This window comes from Anser brachyrhynchus, assembly GCF_964034855.1.
Source record: "Anser brachyrhynchus genome assembly, chromosome: 3".
Classification (NCBI taxonomy): Eukaryota; Metazoa; Chordata; class Aves; order Anseriformes; family Anatidae; genus Anser; species Anser brachyrhynchus.
This window is the reverse complement of record NC_137696.1, coordinates 99,793,487-99,819,788: the sequence shown is the minus strand read 5'-3', so window position 1 is coordinate 99,819,788 and position 26,302 is coordinate 99,793,487. Positions and strand designations below refer to the sequence as shown.

The following is a 26,302-nucleotide window of genomic DNA, read 5'->3' as shown; positions in this document are numbered from 1 at the left end:
TTGAAAAATTTGCTTTTATTGCTGCATTTTAGATTGAATTTGAGGATTACAACAGCAAAGAATTTGGATATTGTTATGAACTGCTCATTAAAAACACCTGCTGTCTAAGGAGGGAAGATATTAAGATATATGAAGAATGAGATAAACTCTGTGAAAAAATACACTATTGAATAAGTAGTGTTTTCAGTGTATTTTTCATGCATGTCAAGTTCACTTATAGTATGTAGATGAGAGTCAAAAAAAGACATCCACATTTTCTAGATCGAGAGTAGGTGGTAGCATGCAATGGTAGTACAAGAAGGAAATCAATGGTTAAAAAAGGCAATGTTTCACTTTAAGAAGCAAGGATCTCTTTAAGTTCTATAAAAGAAAATAATTGTTTTAAAGACATATAATGAGTATGCGGAGCTGGCTGACTGTGTTACTGAGTCTATGTGAGAAGATCTTCTCAGAAACAGCTTCCAAATCCTATATAGTCCCCAGACATGGCTTGGAGGTTTGGACTTGGAGACTTTAACTCATCAGCAGACCGTGATTACCCCCTGCTCTCCTAGGTTTGTCAGCTGCTACCTTTGGCAAAAAAAAAAAAAAAAAAAAAAAAAAACACAAAAAAAGACAGTGAATCTACATTGCAGTTGGTCCACCAGCCAAGTCCAGCGGGCTGCATTTTTTCTCTTCTGCATGGAAAAAAATCTGTATAAGAGCTGTCCAAAACTTGCCCAACAACCTGAGAAGCCTGTGCTTTCCCAGATATTACCTAAAATACTGTTATTTTGGAAGTCAGAGTTTCATTAGCATACTGTCAATGCTGACATGATTACATGTATCAATTCTCTTGCTATTCTTTTTTTTTTTCCTTAATTGTTTGCATAGCTGGAAGATGTTTGGATGGGTCACTGCAATAGCAAACACGCTTCATTTACTTGAGTTACTGCTGAAAGTTTCATATTCAAATTAATGTCATTTTCATAGAGGAGCAGTTTCAAAAAGTAATGCCACCTTGTTCTATTAACCCATTACTATTGCACACCAGATTATTTATCCTCAAGAATAAAAAGTAATTAAGTGCAAATACAAGCTTCAAACAGAATGGCTGCTATCAACGTTCTATTAGCACATATAAGTTACAAATGCAAAATACGAAATTTTAGGCATCGACAAGGACTTAAATTTTCTAAGTGGTAGTAGTTTAGTTTTGTTTATACAACTCAATAGTGATTAAGTTGTACAAATTTGTTACCTAGTATATTTTAATCAGTAGTCAAACGATAAAAAAGAAACAAGGATTGCATCTCAGAGAAGGGGCTAATTCTGAGTTCACACAACATCAAACCCAGAAAATCTATACAAAAATATTTCGGCCTTTTTTTTTTTTTTGCCATTCAGCATCTCAGTACGTCTACCAGACAGTTGTGTTTTCATTCACACATGAAATGAGGCTTAAAACTAACAGTATAGTAACTTGTGTACAAGAAAAGTAAGTGCACTAAATTAATGCTGACATTAAGTGCCCTGTGATGTGTTCTTTCTTTCACAAAGCTTCCAGATCATCAGAACTTAACATGCTATCCTCAAAACTTTGCATGCTATCCTCAGTTCTTTCTCGGGTATACAGAATTTAGTAAGAAGGAATAGTGACGTGCTTTGTGTGCATTCAGGTCTTCCACGTAGACACACAACTCAGATGTGTCATTACACGTTCCTATTTACCCAATATTAATGCATTGAGCAAAGGCAATTCATACGTACTTGGGGTGGCTCAAAGTAACTGTGGGATGAAGGGAGGAGAGCAGTAGCATATAAACAGCAAGAAAACAGGTTGAAAAAAAGAAAAACACAACAAGGATTTATCTTATCTGTGTCATTTTATTTCAGGATCTCATCATTTAAAGTTACAGGTGTCCAACACGTTAACATTTTATTCATGAACGTTCACAAGACCATTTATCTTCCCTCTGAGCATTTTTTAGCAGCAGAGCCCACCACAGATGTCCTCATCGCCCACCCTGCCCCACCACAGAGCCTGGTTGCTGCAGTGCGTTCCCCAGCCAGGAAACTCAAATTTTAAGGGAAAGGGGGTCACAGATCCCCAGATTAATGCTCCTTTTAAGTCTTCCCACATGCTCTAAATAGCCTGGTGCATGAGCTTTCACCACAGATGCTCTTCGGACAAGCAACACCAGGAGCGCAGGGAGCAAGGGCCATGCCCCAAGCATGCCAGCCCTACAAGAAGCCACCAGAGGCGAGGCCTGCAGGTTACCACACACAGCTCCAACCCCCTGCCGCCACCTGACTGAGACGTGGAGCAAGCGGGGCAGGGAAAGAAGGGAGCTTGAGGAGGGAGCCCCCGGGGGGGGTCACACGTCTTGCCCCCCACCCCTCCCTCAGAACCGAAGCCTCTTTCAAGCAGGGCGGTAACAACGTTCCCCGCCCGGCTACCAGTGCCGGGCCAACGGCGTCCCCGGGGCCGAGCAGGGCACGGGAGGCACCGCGGAGCCCAGCCCAGCCCCGCCGCCTCAGCGCGGCGCCACCGCCCGGCCCCGCGGCCTCCTGCTGCTGCTGCTCCCGCCTCCGCGCCCTGGCCGCCGCCCGCCGCCATGGCCGGCCCCGGCCCTGGTCCCGGCCCCGGCTCCAGCACCACCGCGTGGGTCCCCCGGCTTCGTGCACCGCCAGCAGGGAGGGGATGGAGAAGGGGAACGGGGCGAAGCCGGGCGGCGACTACAAGTCCCGGCAAGCCGCGCTGCCGCTCCGCCTCTCCCCCTTCCCCGCCGCCCCCGGGAGAAGAGGAAGCGGCGCTGCGGCGGGCAGCGGCCCGAGGGTGGGTGCGGGGGGCAGCGGGGCCGGGCAGCCCCTCGGGGCGGCCCCCGGGGCCACGTCGAGCCCCTCGGGGTGATGCCGAGCCCCCGGGGGTGCTCTGCCCCCGCGGGAGGCTGGCACTGGGGCGCTGCCTGGGTTAGGCCGCGGATTGGGAGCGGGGGGCTGGAAAGGTGAATTCCCGATCAAACCGAAAGCGCCGCAGGCGTGGATGATGAAGCGTGTTTTGGGTTTGTTTCTCCCTAGGTAATGGAGTCTTACGACTCTGCCACCGTTTCCGAGAGCAAGTCGTCGGTTTCCGAAAGCGAGGATGAGATTGAGTTTGTTGGAGTAAGTAGATCCCGCGCCTGGAAGCGGGCTCGCGGCGTGCTCGCAGTGAAACAGGGGCTTTGGGTTCTGCGTTGGGTCAGAAAACTAACGTGTGCCTTTCAAACGTAACCACGATCGTCAAAAATTGCTTCATCTGGAAGCTGTTGGCTTTAAGATAACAAGTTTATCTTAAACAGATAACAAGCTTATCTTAAAGGGACGTTCACTGGGAGGGCGGTAGGTGATGCCAGTTGGTCCTACAGCGGGAACCTAGAGCCGAGCATCCCAGCAGGTGAGTGGGGGATGCGAAGTGGTCGGGGAGGTACACGACAAGGTCATTCCTTGTCAGTTGCATGGCGTTTTGCTTAATGAGTAGCCTCGTTGAAGGTAATGAAGTAAAGCACTGCTCACTCTGCAGAACGCCGTCCAAACCATTATACGCTGTCTAAAACTGGAAGGCCTTAAGCAGCCTTCTCAAATGGTGAAGCAGTGTGTCATAGCTACAGTACAGCACCTGACGTGTGGCTCATGTGCGAGTAACCTTAAGATACTTATATCTGTTAAATACCCAACCAAACAGGATGTTTTTCATGCTGCCAGTGCTCTAGCCTCAATCCATCATCAGTCAAATGGTGCTGGATGGCAGGCGCATGTGCAAGAACAGAAAGATGATTTCTCCTAAAGCAGAAGTCACACAAATAAGAAAGAAGCTGTTAATTGATGCTAGGACTGAAAAAGGATGGCTTCCTATGGATTTGTCTTATTTTTAATGCTAAAAAGTAACTGGCAGTAGCTTTCTTCCTGTTTTTCATGATGTTTGATAAAGTCTAGATTCAGTGTACACCTTTCTGCACAGGTATGTAGGTGCAGAGGTATAAGGGGCATATACATATTTTTGCTAAACCTATAAGTACTTGATCATCTCTGAGATGTCTTGATCTTTTAGTTGAATTTTAGCAGAATTGACTAATGAGTTCAGAGTTCTTTAAATAAACGGGCAAGCATTCATGTGTAGCATGGTTGTATAAGCTTCACTTTCTTAAAACGCTGGGCAAAGAATGAGGAAGTTAATATAGCTTTGGGCATGTAATGATTGAAGGGCTGGTGTAGAACCGAGAACACCAACTGATAGAAAAGAAACCTATAAAAACAGTGGTTCTGCTACCTTTTATTTCTTGTTTTTGCATGTGCACAGACGCTTTGTGGTCCAGTGATGACTGATTTGAGACAGTCTGGCCTGTATGGGAGGAGGACTGCTTAGGCTTGTTTGTGCAGGGTTGGTGTCCTGGGGTGAGGAGGTTGCTGTGGTCAGTGATGAATACAAGGGGAAGGGTGTCTGACACTGGCTGCATCCTCATGTCAGCCATGCTTCCTCTTCTCAGGTCACTACCACACGTCCCTGTAGTAAACGTGCACCTTTCAGAAGGATTTCTAATTTATTTGCCTAGCTTTTAGATCAGAGTTTCCATATAATAATGTGTATGGCTAGATGTGTAGGGGCTTCATAAACATTGTGTATGAATGCTACCTGATCTTTTAAGTACTGCATGTCTCAAGGAGACAGTGCACCAAGTGGTACTGCATAAATTGGGTTGGAGAAGCCCACTGAATATCTCAACATGTTCATATTCCGGTTAAAAACAAGTAGTTGTAGGTCACCTGGTCTCTCTTTTTCTTCCTTTTTCTTGAAAGTTGTGTTTTTGTGTACATGTGTGGTATATTTCATATATTTATTTTCATTCCATAAACCTATAGGAAGCTGCCTGGACATGGTCCTGGGCAGCCTGCTCTGGGTGGCCCTGCTTGAGCAGGGGCTTGGACCAGATGACCTCCACAGGTCCCTGCCAACCTCAACCTGTCTGATTCTGTGTTTTAGGAAAACTAATACAATTTTTTTTTGTGGAGATCTAGAGAAGGGGTGTGGTATAACTGCATAAAACTTTCTTGCCTAAAACACTTGGGGGCGACCTACATATTTCCAGTTACTGCTTGAACTTAATTCAAAGTCATTATTAGTCATAATTCAAGTGGTATAGACACAGAAGAGTGTCCTATGGAGCGAAAGGGTTGGGAATGCATGACATGAAACATACCGAGGGAAGTGAGCAGGAACTGCGAGGAACCAGCGATACTAGAAAAACTGATACATCAAAAACAATTGGAATTCTTTGAATCCCTACGGAGGTTTTAAGGAGCCCATGAATCTCTTGCAGTGATGGAGTCCTCAGGGTTGGTGCTGTCTTTGCACTGTGCTACTATTTAGTTTAACCAGTTGGGGAAAAAAAAGGAAGTAATTTTCATAATGATAATGTTAAATATGGGACTAGATAGCTGCTGAGGTGAGCCAGCAGAGCAAAAGCTAAATTCCTGCTGTTCAGACCTCTCCCTCCATAATTAATACTCCTGGAGTATTAACTGGGCATGTTTACTGGTGGTGCCTGCTCTGTCCCTGTAAAAAGGCCATGTTGCACCTGGCACCGCCTCTCCAAGCAGGATAATAAAAGGAAAAAGTCCATGTGAAGCTATTGCGTGCATGAAATTCTCAGAAGGCCTCTGTGAACATTTAAGGAAGGAGTCGTCCTAGAGTCAGTCTCCCTCCACGAGGACGATTTCAGTCCAGAGCCACTGAATTAAGAGGCTTTGACCTTCACTTTCCGTTGTGGTGTCAGCATCCTCTTGGTGGAGAGGAGCAAGGCTGTAGGGATGAGCCTGGGCTGCAGCCACTGGCGCTCTCGGAGAAGTGTTGGAGTCACTTCTGTGAGAGAGGATGGATCTAACCCAGGCTCTGACGTTTGATGACAGCTTTCATCAAGGGTTCTCATATGTCAACCTCAGCAGCTGCCAGGTAGATGTGCTCGGGACAGAATTTCCCCGATTTCCCTGATTTTCACACTTTCTCAAGGTATCTGTTTTAGTCCTGTTGAGTTGTTGATCTGGCCCAGGACGGTAGTTCTTTTCAGTATTTGTTTTTTATCCTAGTTGGTGGCTTAACCTTTAGGTGAATGCAACACAAACTAGCCTAAGTGCTACATTTGAGATTTGCATTATTATTCAAGAGTGTATACAGGCAGATAGATTTTTTTTTTCATTTTTTTTTCTTATTTTTCCCTTTTCCACAAAAAAAGGGGGGGAGGAAATAAGGATGTATATCTTTGAGAAGTATTAAAAAAAATGTCGTATCACATTTGTATTCAAGTCGGAATGCAAACTAACAAATACATAAAAATTGTTTAGTAAAAGGTACAAAATGCAGAAGGAAAAATAATGTTTTGTTCATGCAAACAACACAAAAAAAGTGAAATACTACTGGTATGTAATTGAATTTACTATTCTGATTGTTAGGCTTGAAAGCAGGTTGTTATTCTGCTTTTCAGTTGTCAGTTCCCTAACTTTTGAGTAGTTGGTTGTGGAGCTGAACCAAGGGAATCAAATAAAGAGAAATAAGGAAAATCTTTGCGTTTGAGGAAGCCACAGCTGTCAGAATCAGACTTGAACATTTCAAAACACCCTGCTGAACTGATGAGACGGTCAGATGGTCTGATTGCATCTTTGAACTGTAACATGCTAGCACCTGTTGTTTCTTCTGAGGATTTAATTTCTTACAGATTTATAGGGGCTGTCATTTTTTTACAAAAGATGATCCATTGTGGGTTTTTCAGATTTAGTTTAGAAAATCATATTCTCCTTATTTAATTGTTAGAATTTAAGCACTCTTTAGGGGTAATGTGAGTCCTGCAGCTGAATTCATATAAATTTTGTCCTTTGTCCAAGGTCTCATCTCTGTTCCTTCCCAGTGAGAGACAGTGAGGGCTGTTTATGCCTGCCCAGCTCAGCAGCTTTACGGCCTTGAAAGGTGGAAGAATGGAAAGAATGAGATGCAGTAAACACAGCGGAGAGAACTGCATGCTGCTGCAGTTTTCTCTGCTACTTCTCATGAGGCAGTAAATCTGCGTAGCCTGCCCTACTTGGTTGATTTTTAAGACATTCAGGACACTGCCAAATACATGACAGAGGTAGTGGGTATGGTACTGTGCCTCTTCAAGAAATCAGTAAATTGTTGACTGTCTGAATTCCTTTTTCTGCCTAGAAAGTTTAGTGTCTAACAATAAGGAATGTCTTTGGAGTTAATAACGGTTGTGTGGCACCTGCCAGCAGCATTGAGAGACAAATGGGTAATACTACAGCTCAGTCAAAGACCCTGTCGCATGGCGTAGATGGAATTGTATGTACAGACTTAAAAGAAAAAAAAAAACAACAGAAGCTTAAACTATCTTTAATTTTGTTTCTTGTCTTTGAGGTTAGATAATAGCTTTCAGAATCTAGCAGGATTGGGAATAGGGTGTAATAAATTTGGATGGGAAGATTTTTACAGTGTGTGGAGATTTTTAGTTAACTTTGCCTCTCTTCTGTGCATAATTGTCATAAAAATGAGGCCAACGTAAATACCAGGGAAGATGTGTATGTACCCAGGCAGTGACTAGGGTGTGAGTTAGAGTAGCTAGGCATACTTCTGTTTGGTGTATGTAGGCTTACTTTTCCTATTGCAAATTCACTGTACTGATTAGCTAGTTGACATGTGGTGATGTTGTAGCATGATACCTTGTTTGTTGCTGTTGGTTTGTTTGTTTTTGTGTGTGTGTGACATCAGACTGTGGACGTAGTGCTTCTTTTTGCCTTTATAATTGAAAGACTCATCACAATGGGTGTGCAGGGAGCTCGAGACGTATTGTGTGTCTTCTCCAAAAATACAGGACCTGGTTGCTTGTTAGAATCTCATTAGTTAAAGCATAAAAGTATGATTTCTTTTTTATTTGCTTTTTCATGTTTGTGACGATGTTCTGCTATCTGCCCAGTAGCGCCAGACAAAATGTAAACATGGAGGGATTTGAGGGCCTGTAAATCATCAGGTGTTGCTCATATCTAGACCAGCAGGTCATTGAGCTCACAGACAATCAGTGTGAAGTTTCTCAAGATGCTTATATCAGGAAACATTCAAGGACAACATCCTTAGAAAGTAGTAGACTTCAGGATTTAAATGTGTATGAAACTATTTCTCACTTTCATAATATCTGAAGTTCCTTAGGAGTTTAATTTCCTTTGGAGTCAGAGTTTAATTTGTGTCTTCTTAAAAACAAACCAAAAAAAAAAAAAAAAACAAAAGTGAGTCTGTGAAAAACCTACCACCATTTAGTTGTGTTTAGTAAAATCTAAAACTATTCCTTTCTTGGTGATAGTCTGATACCCTAGTACCACTGAAGTAACAGCACAAGCTGAGCATTTCCAACTAGAAATGTAGATTTTAAGTTGATTGAGGAGGTGAAGAGTATAAGGCTATTAAGCAGGCCAAGATTGTTCATTTTATTTTTGGTAGTTGATATTTATATGTTAAGTTGATACTTGAATTATTTGTGAATATTTCATATATGTGCATGTTTTACCAATTTTGTGCGCAAGTCTGTTAAGTTGTCCTTCAGGAATTTTGTTCATATACTCTCTTGGAACCTTGGTGAAATTCCCCTTAAAATATCCTTAGTGCTACCAATGTTCTCTGATGCGAGCAATATTTTACCTTCAGGGAAAACAATTTAATGCTTTTGTATGTGTGTGTTTTTAACACTTTTTCAGGAAGGACCCTTAAGACCTGTACTTGAATGCATTGATCTGGTCAGTAGTGAAGATGAAGAACCTAACAGCAGTTCTTACGATCATGTGAGTATGTTGTAACATATCTTGGGACTTCACAGTTAAAAGAAAAAAATAATTTAAAAAATTAGTCTCTTGTATTTTTTCCCATCATCTACTCTTCATGGAAAACTTGTTAGAGGTAATTTAACAAGTAATTAACGAATAAGCTACTATTTAAGTCTTCTATTTTTTTTACCTAATGTTGAATAATTAGGAGAAGTATGCTAACACTTCATTTTTTCCAGAGACATTTTCTGCCTTCTTGTAATGAATTTAGAGCCTTTATTTGTCTTTCAGTGTTTTTGACAAGTGTAGTGAAGAAAAGGGAAGGAAAATGTCACTTTAAAAGTGACTTCAGAAGTCAGTTTGCAGTCTGGAGCCTGCAGATGTATCTGCCTACTCTGAGACGTTTTCCTTCTACAAGGACTTTTTAAGAGGAGTGTTGAGGCTGTAGGATCTTACTCTGTTGTCAGCCTGGTCCTAACTCAGCTTCATGCTTTGTAAAGAATGTTTGGATTTGAGCCAGAAGCAAGCTGGTCAATTCATGTATCCCCTAAGCTTCTTGTGTCCACCCTGTGGGACCTTTGAGAGGGACAGTGACTGAGAACGAGCTACTGGAGTCATTTTTGTCAGCAGTGCCCGTCTCTTGACTTCTGATAACCACTGTTGCAGTAGAGGATGTGTGCAATAAACCTGGGTCATAAGGAAGGGCAGATCTTCTGTACGTGCACTGGCTCACTCCCTTGTGATGATTTTGGAACTTAAGATCAAACTATCCGTACTGAATTATGTCCTGATTGCTTGGCATTGCTTTTTACTGTATTAAGATCTGTTACTAACGTAATAATTACCAGATAAAAGTTTTAACTTTTTAATTGTAGAGAAATGCTAGGCGTAAAGATCACATTGACTATCAGAAAGAAAGAGTTGCATCAACACTGGATCGTCTGGCACGCCACGTTGAAGTAGAGAAACAGCAAAAGGAAGAGAAAAACAAAGCCTTTAAGGTATTGGATGTGTTCTTGTTTCAGTAGAAGTGCATAGTACAGTAGTCACAGCTGTATTTTCATTACTAAGTAAATAAAAAATTGGTGAGCCTGACCTGGAACTGACACCTAGATTTTTGTTTCTGGGGCATTGTTTGAAATACAATATGGACTTTCTCTCTTCAGTGGCCTTTAGCTGATGATTTTGATAGTCTTATTGCAATTCTTAAGGGGAAAAGACAGTAACTTCATGCAAATGGCAAAAACTGGTTCACTTGTTAGTGTGTGTAGCAGAGGGACCTTTGTATCGATTATTCTGGTTAAATAAGCAAAGAATACCAGTTACCACAAAAATTTGACAAATCTAGTGAAATATTTGCTTTTGTCTGAGATTTTTAGAATGTTATTTGCTACATTAAATGTCTGTATCAGGTATTATTTTGTAATGAGACAACACTTTGTAAATTAAAGGCACAACTGCAGAGCCAAATCTTATTAATTGTATAGTGCAGTCATATGGAAGACATGGACTTTTTGTGTTTGTAGTACCAGCTAGGAAGTGCAGTCAGTAGGCTCAGTGGCAGGGCTGCTCGCAGACAGACCTGGACAACTGGAAGGAATGGACTGACAAGAACCTCATGAAATTCAACAAGGATAAGCGCAAAAGTCCTGCACTTGGGACAGAGTAACTCCCTCCACTGATACAGGCTGAGGACTGACTGCCTGAGGAGCAGCTTGTGGACAAGTACCCAAGTGTCCTTGTGGGTGGTAGGCTCAAAATGCAGACAGCGTGCCCTGGTAGCAAAGGGTTACAACAGGATCGTGGGCAGTATGATCAGGAGCACAGTACGTGGATGGAGGAGAAGGGATTGATTATTGCCCTTGGCATTCATTTGACCACATGTGGGTGGAATGCTATAACTGGATTTGGGCCCTGTGGTACAAGAAAAACATTGATAAATAGGGCAAGTCTATCAGATGGTCAGAGGCTGGAGCGCTTCCCTGTGAGGAGAGGCTGAGGGGGTTGGACTTGGTCAGCAAGGAGAAGAGGCAGCTTCAGGGGGACCTAACAGCAACACCCGGTGCCTACAGGCAGATTATCAAGGACACAAAGCCAGGCTTTTTATTTATGTGTGTGCCAGAGGATCATAAGACAGCGGTCATAAATTGAAAAAGGAAAAGTTCTGTCTGGGTATCTGGTAGAGAGGAAAAGAACTGAATGTGAGGATAATGAAGTATTGGAATAGGTTTCCCAGAGGGGTTCTGCAGACAGTGCTTGGTGTTAAAGACCCAAGTGGATAAAGCCCTGAGCAACCTGGCCTGCCCATAGCTGACCCGCGATTTCAGCACCAGGTTGGACTAATTCCTCTTGATACCCCTTACCAACCTGAAGGAGTCGATAACTTTATGAAGTATTATGGAATAATTTCATGAACCAAAAGTTTTTTAAATTGCTTTCCGTAAAGGTGCTGGCTCTCTAGCTCAGTTTTCTGAACCACTATTAATGACTTTTAAAGCCACCCAATTATACTACAAGGGCTATTATAGTCCACTACAGACTCTGCAACTGTAATGCAACAGAGTAAAAGTCTGCTGGATGTAGTCTAAGGTAGCTTTGATGAGCAGAGGCCTACATCCCTCTCCTGCCTCCTCCACGTAGAATTTGGCAATTTGTTAACGTCTCCACATACAGTTTTTGAGCTATAAAGTGGAGTCAGCGATAGCTGTGTAGCTTTTGAAATAGTCTGAGAGCGAAGGATAGGAAACCCTTTCATGATGATGAATGTTTTCCTGCTGGGTGACAACAGGTAATGCAGTTTGCAGAGTTACAATTACTTTTCATAGTGAAACTTGCCCATTTTTTTCTTTTTTTGGCCTGGCAGTGGAGCAAGCTGACTGTTTGGTTTCAGGGACCATTTTCTGTTCCATTTTTATTTTATTTTAATTCTTTTTTTTTTTTTAATCAAACTTTCTGGCTGCTTTGGTGACATGAGGAATTACCAGGATTCTGAGTCTCTGTTAATCTGCTGTTTCTAGCACAGAACGTCTTGTGTGACCCTCCTCTGCATCATGGTCAAAGCTGCAGAAAGGGCTGTGCATAAATCTTCGGGCACCTTTGAGCTGAGCCTTGAGTCTGAGCTAAGGGCGTTCCCACCGCCCCAGAGCTGTGTTAGCATCACCGTGCCTCTTACCTCTGGCAGGGAGACTGAGCTGAGGTTGTGGGGTTTTTCCACAGAAAGAAGAACCCCTTGTAGCCAGCTGCCAATGATTCTGCCAGGCGTGTGCTGACTTTGGTTCTCCAACAGACATTTGTATCTTCAGGCGTTGGAAAACGCAGTCATTTGTATTACTGAGCTCTAGTAGAGGATTCTTTTCCTTCTCTGTCCCTTCTCTTGAAAGCATATCTGTTGCTAAATCTGGCCACTGAAGCAGAACATCTTACTGTCAAGATGCATATAAGGAAGAAATCTTCAGAATCATCAGAAATGTCAGAACATTTTTTTTCATTTTGCATATATTTTTATATATGAAGAAACAAAATATAGGAAACAAGAATAAATCTAAAATTTTTTTATCAAAACAAAATACTTTTATTTACCGGAAGCACTGCTTCCTTAAAACATTTTCAGGATATTTTAAAAATTGCTTTTTATTAGTCATGAAATATACTACAAAATGGGAAACGCTGTTGCAGTCCCAGTCTGGCATTCATTTAATTCTGTGTCAGGCTGCACTGTAATGGGAATTACCTCTTTGCGAGCTTGTGAGCCAGGTTTAACTGTGGAGCTAAAGTTATCTAGCTTTAGGAGATGAGGGGAATTGTGTGTATAACCACGTATCTGTCTTCTTCAAAGAGCGAACTGTATGGCCCTCACAGATACACCAGTGTGTGGTTTGTGGGAGATAAGGCATCCTTTTCATGCTCACAGCTGATACGGTATTTGATCACTGATCAAATTTGATCAAATGATCAAATTTGATCGTTTGATTTGATCACTGTGCAAATACCTGCATGCTGTAGGGGAAAGAAGGGAGTCCATTTGCGCTCCTGGAGCCATGGAGTAGGTTCTTCCCTACATATACCAGAACATTTTCAGTGGAAAGGTTTCCATCCCAGTCTTGGTAACTTTGATTCTGTCTGTAAGAGAGGTATTCTGTGCTTACCACAGAAAAATCACAGTCCAAACCAGAAATAACAAAAGCTATCTCTTGAGGTAGGTTGCCTTTAGCCACCTTGCACGTACATGTTTTTTGGTTCTTGTTTGCTTTGGGTTTTGTTTGCTCTAGAACTCTTCCTAAGAACCTCAAAGCAAGCTAGCAGTTTTTCTAAAGACGAAGAATAGTTTTGCTTTGAGGGGAACACGTGCATTAGGTGCTAATGGTATGCTGTAAAGCAATGTAGTTTGTTCAAGCTATTAATGTAATATCTGTAATGGCTTTTTAAATTGACTAAGAGAGATTTATATATTTGTTTTTGTGAAAGCAAATTTGACTGAAGTTAGTAGTAAGAGAAGTTGACCTTAACACTGACAATCAATTGCTAGAGGGGTGTAGTTGTTGAAGGGATTGAAAAACCATTTTTGAGGGATGTGCTGGGTGGGCAAAATTTATTCTTGATCTGACCAGGAACATAGCTGAACTCACCTTGAAAGTGCACACCGTGGTCATTGAACAGGGAGAGATGCTGTTAACAGAAGATAGTGTTGAATAAGAATTTTAATCATTAGGATAGATTTTCCATTGTAAGATAAATTACTCCAAACTGTTACTTTAAAATGTTCTGTCTGGTCTAGGTGAGGTTTGCAATGGGTCCTGGCTTTACTAAGTAACTTGAGAAAATGTACTGCTAGAGTGAGTATATACTGACAGAACTAAGCTGACACTACTTTGAAGCATTCTTTTTGTGTAGGAGATACCTAAACAGTAAATATTTGAAGGTGCTGCAGAGCATTGGATATTTTCAGAGTTTCTTATAATATGCTTGGGGGATCTTTACTGTCATTTTGAAGAATTCTTGCAATCTGGGATTGGAAGTGATGATAGAAAAATCTTACATGATCTGCAAATCCTTGTCTTTATGCCATGCCGTGCCTTTTTGAAAGAGCTGAAGGGTAGCAGAACCTGGGGAGCTGTGAGCAGCCAACTTGTGAAAATGAACAAGCCGAAAAGGCAGCACGCTGTTAAGTGGAGAAACGTAGTCATTGCCTTGAGATGCTTTTGTATGAGACTGCTCGGGCTGCATGCCTCTAATTTTTTCAAATATAAGATGGCTCTTTGTAAAGAAACTGTCATGTCTTGTAATATTTGGCACAAACATTGTTTCTTCTTGAAAAAAGAATCAAAACTGGTGTCACATCAGGGGAGGCCTGTTCTTAAAATATATGTGAGGAAACAGGACTGTCTACTCTGTCATGTGGCTGTTGCCTAAAATCGGTGAGGAGAAAAGGAAGTTGTGCTCTTGCTTGCTAAAACGTAGTAGGATTTATCTCTTGTTTTTCAGAGTGAAAGATTGTACATTAACACCCTCTTCATTACCTGTGGCATTTAATTCTTGTCTTTAAAAATCTATACTTTTTGTGATTTATTGGGAAAGTGGTCCTTCACAATAACATCTGTTGAGGAGTACTGGGTGGACTACTCCTCATCCTCTTGTGCCCTCCAAACAACATTTTCATCCATCTCTCCTTTCCTGAATGACCGCATTCTCTACAAGAATTTCCGCTGATCTCCTTTTACTTCCAGAGCAGCCAGGTGTTCAGCACCTTACCTGGAGCCAGCAAGTAAAGCCCTTAGAATACAGAAGTTGATGTGTTTGTGTTGTGGACGTATGGCAGAGGCAACTTCTCATTTTTTTTTCAGCACATAAAGCCCTCTTTTCCTACATTTTGAAATGTGTCTCTTAGTCTCTGTGTAATATAAGAAGTAGATTTTTCAGTCAATTGCTGTACTGAGGTAACGTTGTCTTCATTTATACTGATGTTGAAGAAGGTGTGAAGGTTAGAATTTGAGGTATAAACACCATCTTTGCAAAGGAACAAGTGATCACTGGTTACCATTACTAGTAATCAAATTCTGGAAGATGTTGTACTGATACAAATTGCCCAAAAAGCACAAAGTGCTCTCCTCAGTCCGATGATTTGCTGTTAATCCAGTATGGTACCAGCCAGGAGATGACTAGAGCAGAGGATGAATAATGTGATGTGCACAATGCTATGGGAAAGGACTTAATATGCTGCAGCCTGCATGCCAGGCTGAACACTGGAAGTATTAGCTGTCATTTGCAAACGCACCATAAGTTTTCACCTCAGATACAGGAGGCTGCTGGCAGTGGAGCCCTGTGCAACACCCAAATATTTGTAAGTGCAGTGCTTGAAATTGGAGATGTTTACAAATGTTGCTGTTGTGTACTTTTAGGTGTTCTTTCTGATGTCTTCTCAGGAACAACAGTGTAATAAGCCCTATAATTCTGTGATTGTTAAGGCAGTGGTTGGACTGTAGCTTAACTGCCCTGGCCACTAACAGATAGCATACTGTGTTTTTGCTATAGCAGTAAGTATTTTTTCAAGTGAGACACATTTTTTCCTGCCATTTCCTGCCAACCTCATGCTGTAGCGAGGTAGGGGTTGGTCTGTTCTCCCACGTGCCTGGTGACAGGACGAGGGGGAATGGGCTAAAGTTGCGCCAGGGGAGGTTTAGGTTGGATATTAGGAAGAACTTCTTTACTGAAAGGGTTGTTAGGCATTGGAATGGGCTGCCCAGGGAAGTGGTTGAGTCACCACCCCTGGGGGTCTGTAAGAGACGTTTAGATGTTGAACTTAGTGATATGGTTTAGTGGAGGACTTGTTAGTGTTAGGTCAGAGGTTGGACTGGGTGATCTTGGAGGTCTCTTCCAACCTAGACGATTCTGTGATTTTTCCACTCTTTGACTTTTTGACATGTGATATTTGACACAGAGAATAAGAAGCATAAGGAGTGCAGAGTCAAGACATTACAGAATCTCAGTGTGTGTATATGTGTAGCATGAGTGACAGGGAGCAAGGAAAACACTGGCTGGGCTAAACTGTGTTGGTGCTGCACACGGATCATGGCTCTGTACCGTACCATAGCCCGATGGTCCTATAATGGTATGCCATCAGATAACTGGTATCTGGAAAACACACGCATGCCTCTGTAGAAAAAAGACCAGTGGGTAAAATGGGATGTAGCTGAGTCAGGTTGGCATGTTTCGTTCGGTATCTGGAATTACCTTAGGATAATAAGCTGTCATAGTTAGCTTTAACCCATCTAAGAAACTAAAGAAGTTTTAGTAACTCATAGAACTTGAGAAAGTTTTCTGTTTGTGGTTTTCAGTGCAGTTTCCTTTTTTCAAGCAAATACATAAAATCTTATGTCATCAAGGGTGCTAGGAAAAGCTTTTTCTTATTTATTTTTCATTCTATTATTTGTTTGTACAATCTTCTTGGTTATAGATACACTTCACAAACTTAAGTAAGTGTGGGAGAAGTAAGTTAATTGACTTTTTTCTCCTACAAAGGAATTATATTTTGTGAATAGTTGCTATATAAAAGCAACTATTAGTTGCTTTTTTTTAGTTAGAAGGTGGTATTCCTGTGGGCCATATGAAAACATGAGCTGCTCTTGTTATCATTCTTGAATTTATATGAAAAGAAAACTATTTCTTTAAATTCCAATTTGGCCAGTCTGGTCAAGTTTTATTAGCTGTATTTCTTGGAAGATACTCAGTACAGGAATATGTTTTAATTGACTGTGATATTAGTGGAGATTTTCTTTTCTGTATTGTCAGAATTAATACTAATAATGAACAGGGAAAAGATCAATATTTAAACTTTTTCACTTAGTTATTTTCAGCAAGCATATTTCAAGAGCTGTAGCCTTTATTTGGGGCACAAAAATTAACACTCTTCTGGTGTTACTTTATTGCTGTTATATTCCACCTTTGTGTTATATAGAAATCAGTCAAATCATTCTAAGTTTTTTCTTTACTTTTTTTTTGAAATGTAGAGAGCCACATGTAAGTTTTGGAAGTCTAACTTGATATATATATTTAATTTTGAATTAAAAAATATATATATTTACTACCTTGCCTTACATATTTTCACCTTCAGGAGAAAGTCGATTCCCAGTATGCTCACGGGTTGCAGGAACTAGAATTTATTCGGGAACACAGTGACACAGAAGCCGCAAGACTATGCGTGGACCAGTGGTTAAAAATGCCAGGTAAGAATAGGAATGATGGGGCTTCAAATACTTAATAAGGTAGCAAAGATTAATAGTGAATATGTAATAGGAGTAATCAGCATTTATTCGGGTACCTTGAAGCTAGGTTTTGGTGATATGTTTTCTAAGTCACTGCTTATTCACTTAGTAGTGATTATTTCTAAGTGCTGCATTGCAGAATAGAAATCTGATAATTGCATTAAGCAATACTGACAGTGAGCTTGCAGGTGCCTCTTATGCATAACCAGATCTTAGAATCTGAACTTTGTAATAGTTTCCACAAAAACTATTCTTCTAATGTTTTATTGCTTAGAAAAATAAGTATAAAAGCCATTAAGGCAGCGCTAACAACTTTTACCACAAAGTTGTTGGAAGGAAAACATTTATTGAACTGTTGCTCAGGAAAGTATGCCTACATAAGTAAGTATAACTTCAGTTTAAAATATTTTTTTAGATTGCAATTTTAAAATATTTCCTGCAAGACCTGGAGGAAGTATGTCGAAGTGTTAGAGAAGTAATCTAACTGGGGATTGAAGAGACAGATTCTTCAACTGAAACAGGAGACTTTTTGTAGTAGGATTGCATTACAGTGCATTGCTAGCATGCTTCTAGAATTGATGTAACCTGATTTCTAAATGCTTTAGGTTTTGTGGTTTTGGTTAAGTTGGTTTTGGTTTTTTTTTGTGTGTTCCTTTTCTTTTTTTTTTTTAAAAAAAAAAGCCTCTATAGTTGAGATTGTGGTTAAGTGTTTTGTTTTCTAACACAGGTCTCAAACCAGGCACCGTTAACAGTGGAAGAAAGGGTGCTTATCAGAGAGGAGGTCAGACACAAGTCAACAGCAGTCCCATTTCTTGTCCTGTGATGCATTGCAACAGAAATTTTGATAATGGGCATCTTCTCCTAGGTCACCTGAAAAGGCAAGGGCATAATGCAAGAAATAGTAGTGAAACTGTGTTCAAACTTAAGACATATACATCAAATCTACTTTAAACTGCCTATAGTGACAAAAACTCATTTGGAGGCTAGGTTAATGTGTTGCAGATTTTATACAGATGTTGTGAGAAACTTCCTGGTTGGTTGTTCTTTTGTAGTTGTTTTTGTTTTGTTTTTCATTCAAAATTTATTTATTCTGCTTGCTAAGCATTTTTAGTATCTGGTTTTCTGAGAAACAACATTTCTGTGCTCTAGTTATATTACTTCTTCATCCAAACTTGAAAAAGAGCAAAAGGTTAACACATTAAAAACATACAAGTTAGAACTGTAGAATCATTAAGGTTGAAAAGGACCTCCAAGATCATCTGGTCCAACCATCCCCCTACCAGTATCACCCAGTAAACCATGTCCCTAAGCACCAGGTCCTCCCTGGGCAACCCGTCCCATTGCCCGACTGCTCTTTCTGAAAAGAAATGTCTCCTCATTTCCAACCTGAACCACCCGTGGCGCAACTTGAGGCCGTTCCCTCTGGTCCTATCACTGGTTATCTGCGAGAAGAGGCCAACCCCCAGCTCCCCACAGCTTCCTTTCAGGCAGTTGCAGAGAGCAATAAGGTCTCTCCTGAGCCTCCTCTTCCCCAGACTAAACACCCCCAGTTCCCTCAGCTGCTCCTCATAAGACCTGTGGTCCAGACCCCTTACCAGCTTTGTAGCCCTTCCCTGGACACGCTCGATCACCTCGATGTCCTTCTTGTACTGAGGGGCCCAAAGCTGAACACAGCACTCAAGGTGCAGCCTCACCAGAGCAGAGTACAGGGGGACGATCACCTCCCTGGTCCTGCTGGTTACACAGTTTCTGACACAAGCCAGGATGCTCTTGTCCTTCTTAGCCACCTGGGCACACTGCCGGCTCTTGTTCAGGCAAGCATCAATGAGCACCCCCAGATCCTTTTCCTCTGCACAGCTTTCCTGCCACTCTGCCCCAAGCCTGTAGCGCTGCATGGGGTTGTTGTGGCCAAAGTGCAGGTTATAACAAACTTGATGGTAGGATAAAAAAGATGCTCTTAATGAAAATAAAGATAAGCAAAGAGTAGCTATAGATGTCTGTTCCTAGCTGATTGTTGCTAGTCACCACTCGCTATATTTCTGGTCAATTCCAGCATATACTGTGTTTCAGCTAATGGTAGTGTCATGGGGAAGCTGGTAAGGGGAAAAACTAAGGGGGAGTGTTGTGGGTTAACCCCAGTAGGCAACTAAGCACAACACAGCCACTTGCTTACCCTCCTCCCTACACTGGGAAGGGGAAGAAAATCAGAAAGGTGAAAGAGACCTCATAGATGCAGATAAAGGCAGCTTAGTAGGTAAAGCAAACGCTGTACCCACACACAAAGCAAAACAAAGAATTCATTCACTACTTCCCATCAGCAGGCAGATGTTCAGCCTTTCCAGGAGAGCAGGGCTCCGTCACGCATAATGGTTACTTAGGGACACAAATACCATAACTCTGAGCATCCCCCCCGCCTTATTCCTTCTTTCCCCCAGCTGTTATTGCTGAGCATGACGCCACATGGTGTGGGACATCCCTCTGGCCAGCCTGGGCCAGCTGTCCTGGCTGTGTCCCCTCCCAGCTCCTGGTGCACCCCTAGCCTCCTTGCTGGCGGGGCAGCACCAGGAGCTGAAAAGTCCTTGGCTCTGTGTGAGCACTGCTCTGCAACAACTAAAACATCAGTGTGTTATCACCACTGTTTTGGTCACGGGTCCAAAACACGGCACCATGCAAGTTATTGTATGGAAAATTAACTCTATCCCAGCCAAAAACAATACAGGGAGGTTAAAAAAAATATCTTTAGGAAATGTAGATTTGATTAGTTCTCTCACTCTCAAAAACAGTATAATTCCTCTACCAATAGATCATTATAACTGATAAGCTGCAGAGAGAATTGGCTCTGCATGGGATATGTCAGCTGATACAGCTAATGACAGGTGAGGAATTTTGCAGATTAGGTTGATTTGATAAGTTGTTGTCCAGTAGCTTCAAAAGACCTAAATTTTCCTATTAAAAAAAAACCATTTTTTCGCTGTTGAGAGGGGCCTAGTTTGTTAATTATTTCTTCCTCTCTAGGTTTGATCACTCTCCTTGTGACCCAACAGTCACATTGCATGGACCCCCAAATAATGCTGTTGCCTGTGTGATATGCTGCAAAAGATTTTCAACCTTACAGCAGTACACTGATCATCTTTTATCTAAGGCAAGATCATAAGGATAAGTAACTCACCTGACTGAACATAATAGAGGGTTATCAAGATACATAATTATGCATTTTGTTTTTGTCCTTTAAACCCTCTTCCACCCCACCTCCATTGATTTAGTCTTCCAAATAGTTTTTCTTATTCTGCTGTGTTTCAAACACGTGGTGTATCCTGACAGCACTGCCATTAAATCTGACCATTACGTTGTGCTCTGTGGTGTACTTCCAAGAGGACTGTAGATCTGTCTTGAACCTTTTGTCCTTGTTGATGCTGTCGAAAGGTATTCCCGTTTTTGGTGTCTCCAAAACTACAAAAGATGAAGGCACGAGGTTAGGGTGAAGTAAGGGGAGGTAAAGAGAAGCAGCAGGGAAGAGCTCAGAAATAAAGGCAACAGCAGGAGAAAAGAAACGTGAGTGACTCAGGTGCAATGGTTTCTTCCCTGTCTTTAGTCTCTCCATTGATAAATGTGTTTACCATTACTTAGTAGTTAACTTATGGAAGAGAACAGGATAATCTAGCATTTGAGTTTTGATTTGAATATAAGCTAATAGTACTTGTTTTTTATGGTGTTGTTCCTTGCCTCCTTTCTTTTCCCTTCTTTCTTTTCTGATGTCCTCTGACTTTCCCTTCAGTTCAGTGACAGATGCTCAGCTGTTACCTTCAGGGTGCCTGGTTGTATTTAAGCAATCTGGTGTTGAATTGGATACCAGATAGCAACTTCAAAGATGCTTTAATAACAAATACGGTTATGTCCAGGAACATTAGCAGGAGTTAGAGACAAGTTTGGTGAAAGGAAGTGACTCTTGCAGCAGGTGTGAGGATAGGATTATTTTGGTGTGAAAGGAAGGGGAGATAGCAAAGTGAGTTATCACTTTCTAAACAAAGTTTTGGAAGAAAGCATAAACATGTCATGCAGATTCTTTGACGAGACGGAAGAAAAGAGTAAGCAAAAACATCATAAGCAGAATTAAAGGATCTTTGCCCTGAAAGCAGAGATTTGAAGTTGTGTAGAAGGCAAAGAGTGTGGAAAGAGTTGATTTTAAGAGTCACAGGTTGGTCAGGAGCTTTCTTGTGAGAGCCTGATAAAGGACTTGTTAAGAATTGATGGAAGGGAGTTGCTACCAGTGGTGCAAGAAGGGAATGGAAAAGTTGCCGGTGCAGTAAGGATGAGTTTACTACAATGGCAGTTTGGCCATTCCCTTGTGTCTCACAAGCTGAAGCACATAGCCTATACATACATGTGGCATCTGAAAACCTAAAAATAAAAATATTGCTGGGTGGGGGGGGAGGCAGGGCATGGGGGGAATGAAAGGACATGAGGAGAAATGGAACTGCTTTGTTGGCTGAGTGTTTTTCCTCATCGGATGATTTTATTTTCCAGCTAAATGAAAATGACGGACATAAAAAAGATCTCCCTCCACAGCATATTCAGTGTTTTGCGTGCCCACAATGTTTCTTCCTCTTCACCAAAAGAGACGAATGCTTGCAGCATATGTCAGGAAAGAAGCACTTCCTCCAGGTTTATAAATTGCTCGGTACGTTGCTACTAAGTGTACTTTGTGTGCTTTTCATTCCTTGTGATAATTTCTCCTTACAATGTGAAATGATTTAAGCTTTTTACACAGCAGAAAAATCTAAGGCTTTTAAGTTTGTTTTTAATTAATTCTTATTTTTCTTTTAAGGCATTACATATTCTGTAAGGTGTTACAAGTTCTGTAAGAGGAGACGCTTTGAAGTTTACATTATTTCTGTAGAAGTGATTCCTCAGTCCTGTCATACACGCTTCTAATCCTCCAGTGACCCTGTATTAAATTGACACTGTCTTAAATAGGTTTACATTTAACGTATTGATAGAAACCTGGACCAAAACACATACATGTCTGTTTCAGTCCAGTCAGGCTGTGATGTTCCTGCCCCCTACTGTGCTGTCTGAAATCTGCTGGAGATTATTTTTTCTTGTCTGTGTCCTTGACACACCTGATGAGCTAAAAAAAAAAATTCTGAAAGTTCCTTCTCCATATAACTGCAGATTTCATCACCTTAGCTGGAACAGTGCAGCCGGGCTGGTGCCTTGCACTGGCAGTGTTGCTACTGAAGGCTAAGCTACTGGTTATGTTGTGAGCTGATAACATCCTGGGCCATGCTTTCCAGATTCCACAGATGTCTGAATAATCATGCTCTTGGGAACAGGGTCGGTGACCTGTGAGGCTGGGTTACCAGCCATCAGATCTGTACTGACATCTCAGCTTTGACATATGCAATAGGCATTAAAGCATTTACTCTAACATTAGGTAAGTGGCTGAGGTAGATGACACGTAGATGGAGTTGACTTCTTATTCAAGAAGCTGCCCTGTTTTAGATAGTGTAGCTTTCAGGGTAAGTCTACATGGTCAAAAGGACCAATACAATTTCTCATCCTTGTAAACATATCTACCCTTTGTGGCCTCCCCCAGTGTGGCTGCAGGATTTACACAGTAAAGAGAGGCTTTGAAGGAATCTTCCTGCAGGCTGCATCGGTTCTTCCATCTGCATGGAAGTGTCTGTCAGCTGCACTCTTCGGAGTTCTCTTGCATTTTGTAAATCTGACGTACTTGTATTCTCAAATAAGTTATTAATCATGAACATGCTGACTTGTGTTGAAAACCAGGTTGTAGGTTTAAAATAAAATTTACTGGTAACCTGTTGCTTTGGAAAGATTAATAGCACAGAATAGAGAGATGGATAGCACTTAGCTCAGAACAAAAATGCTCCTTTTTTTTTCCTTTGCATTGGTACGTCTTTGATTATTATTGTCAACATGGTCTGTGAGATCTGTTTAGTTGAAAGGCCCAAACTCAAATTACTTTCTACTGTTCATTACATCTTACTAAGCAGAAAATTAAACTAGAGTTTGCCTCCTAAGATCCAGAACATTGACAGCACTGTGCAGTTTGTAAGCCATCTACCATTCTCTTTTCGACAGAATAGTTTTTGTATTTGGCTAGTACTGGAGTTATCCATGGATCATGCTCAGAACAGCAAAAAATTCTAAGAATACAAGGAAAAGTAACAGTAAGAATGGGAAAGAGAGAGATGATCAAACTTGTTAATGAGTTGCAATATTTTTTTTCTTTTTTAAATGCACCGTGGCTTTAAGTAGAAGCGTATGTAGTAAGAGCAGACAGGTGGTGATAGGTTAAGGTGAAGCAAGTCAGTAAGAACCTTCCTGGGAGAGGTAGCTGACCTGAACTTGTAGAAGGACAAAAAGGGAAACAGTCAGTCACTGAACATGAAAAAAACAAGATGCTAAAGATGCAGATATGAGATTGTTACAGAAGTTTAACATATTAATGCAGTTTTAACTTTTAAAACTTTTATTGCACAAATACTGGGGATCAGCTGACACATGGTAACTCAATTTCTGAACCCTGTGACAAACGAACACAACTGTAGAAACCTTGTCAGAAAGCTGAAATATTATGAAAGAACTCCTTAATGTATGGTTGCATTTTCTGCCATTCTGCATTACAGAAGAAACGAAGGATGGCCTTCCTCTACCTTTCCCGTCATATGCAAAGAAACTGCTGATATCTCTCTGCAAAGAGGTCCCCTTCCAAGTGAAGTGTATATCCTGCTCCCAGATACTACGCTCACATATGGAATTAACAGCTCACTTCAGGTGTGTGAGGAGCGGCTGTCTTTGTAACGCGAATATCCATGTACTGATAACGGGTGTGCTTGTATAACCTACACAGATGTATCTTGTACAGGTGCTAGTGGATTTCACGGCATCTAGGACCATCTGAATGTTGACTTAATGGGTAAACTATCCCAAAAAATACTTAATTTCCATGTCTTTTACCCTCCCTTACTCTATGCAATCCACTGCAGAATGCTGACCCTATCCTTTTTGTTTATATTCTTCTTGTAACAGAGAACAACAGAACTTTATTGGTCTCAGTTCCACTATTTCTAAGTTGGCAACATTTGATTTCTAAAATGTACTTTCTCAAAAACATAAGTGCTAGTGTTAGAAATTAACATCTAATTCTGTTCAAGGTGCAGAGACTAGCTAAGCATTGCATAGTCCTGTTGACAAACTAGTAAGTCAGTAGAAGTAGACAGAGGACACTACTTCAACACGCTAATTGCTTAGCTACTAGGAAAAATTTCAGAGTACATCTGAAGGTTTAAAAAAAAAAGTTTGAGGTTGTGATACAACACCTTAATTGTGCTTTTTTAATCCAATCTAGAACACGTTGTCGTAATTCTGGCCCTGTGACACTGTCCAAGAAGAGCATCTCCCAGATTGCAGAGGTATTTAAGACAAAAGGTCACTGTGAGAGCTGTGATAAGCTGCTTGCTGATGAGAAGCAGATCGCCCAGCATAAGCAGAGCACTCAGCATAACGTTAAAGTTCATACTACAATGGAAGAGTCCATCTTGATGTTCTGTCACGTCAATGAAAAAAATAAAGACTCATCTCATTTGAGCCATACCATGGATCGATCAAGAACGTTGCTCAAGAGACATTTGACATCGAATGAATCAACCAATGAAAGTGGTTCTCCTTCAAAACGGAAGAGTGAACTACAAGATAAGAACGAAGATCACGTAGGAAACCAAAGTCAAGGCAATGCTAGCAAGGTAAAAGCCTGGTTTTGTGAATGCCTTCAAAAGTTTTTTACAGAAGAGGCAGTAGAAAACCACATTTTGTCAGCAAATAGAATCTGTTACAAGTGTGCCGTGTGCGGAAAGCTTGCTGAAAATTCAAGCATTATCCACCTGCATATGAGCCGATTCCATGGGGGAGCACACTTGACTAACTTTCTTTTCTGGTGCAGAGCATGCTCTGTAGATCTCCTCAAAGAAAAGGATATTATGAGGCATGTGACTGAACGTCATGGTGGACATAGTTACTATTACGAGCAAGAAGCTCTAGCAGATGAACCTATGCCATCAGTTTCTGACACCGCATGCATTTACACAGGTGAAAGGAAAGACTGCACTCCTAGTCCTATTGAGCTCTCCCCTGAAAAAAGTCCTATTCTGGGAAAATGGCAATGCCGCATTTGCGAGGAGATGTTTGAATCTGAAGACAGCGTTAAACAGCATTGCATGTCGCTAGAAAGCCACGCGTTTCACAGGTATTGCTGTGGGTTATGCAAAAGCCACTTTCGGAAAGTAGGAACGCTGCAGCGACACTTCCAAGAGCATCATAAGGAAGAAATACAAATTAAATTTTTCTGTGGCCTTTGTGGTAATCTCTTCTTTGACAAAGAGGAAGAATTTCTAATCCATTATAAAGAGCTTCATAGCATGGACTATGCGTTTGTGCCTGAACAGATGGAAATATCAATAAAAGAAGATGATGACTTCCTGCCAGTAGAAAAAGGAGACCGTTTAACCTGTGGCTGCCGGACCAGTTACGTCTCCAAAATAAACAGGAGGAACGACTATGTGAATTGTCAGAAAGCCATGCTGCAAAAAGGAAACTTATGGTTTCGCTGTTGCTTCTGTTCCAAAACTGCACAGAACGTTGCCGATCTGAACAGTCATCTCAACTGCCACGCGTCAGTGAAAAGTAAGCAAGAGATCTATGTTGTTAGATGTGCTGCGTGCAACAAAAACTTTGACGATCTTCACAGCGCACATCAACACTATCACATGAAACACTGCTTCTTGCAGAAACCTGATATATCAGGTCTAACACCGGAATTGGAAAATACAGTATTCAAGTTCACAGCAAGTGGGGCTTGCGTGGACAAAAAGCCCCACGAAGCAAAATTGCATGCATATCCATCCAAGACTCAGGAAAAACCACAGTCTCCTCCTCTGCAGGGACCATTCCATGTAAAGAAAGAAAAAAAAGAAAACTCTGCACCCTGTGAAGAGCCTGGTGAAGGTATGTAGAAATCGAGAGGTTTTTACATTAGAAGAATATTGCTATCTTTAACATACTCTGTTTGAATGTCAGTATAAGTATGTAACATATCATTTGCCTATATCCAGTCTACAAATCAGTTCACAAATAACACAAAGAATTATTCACAAATAATTTAATTTGTTATTTCTCAAAGTTGCACATTGAATTCTTGAGATTTAAGT

At 41.2% G+C, this 26,302-nt stretch overlaps 1 protein-coding gene across 4 annotated transcripts in view; it reads left to right on the top strand.

The window, feature by feature from the left end:
• The first annotated feature begins 2,029 nt into the window (after positions 1 to 2,029).
• Positions 2,030 to 26,302, top strand: part of ZNF451 (zinc finger protein 451) — a 42,748-nt gene continuing 18,475 nt past the window's right edge. For 2 of the 4 annotated variants that reach the window (XM_080584866.1, XM_080584867.1), the window contains exons 1-10: positions 2,651 to 2,818; positions 3,061 to 3,144; positions 8,749 to 8,832; positions 9,690 to 9,815; positions 16,922 to 17,033; positions 17,800 to 17,950; positions 20,088 to 20,214; positions 21,597 to 21,750; positions 23,726 to 23,873; positions 24,448 to 26,099. In XM_080584866.1, the coding sequence (XP_080440992.1) occupies positions 2,684 to 2,818; positions 3,061 to 3,144; positions 8,749 to 8,832; positions 9,690 to 9,815; positions 16,922 to 17,033; positions 17,800 to 17,950; positions 20,088 to 20,214; positions 21,597 to 21,750; positions 23,726 to 23,873; positions 24,448 to 26,099 (2,773 nt within the window). In that variant the 5' untranslated portion in view covers positions 2,651 to 2,683. The other 2 variants (XM_080584869.1, XM_080584868.1) reach the window with 2 other exon arrangements.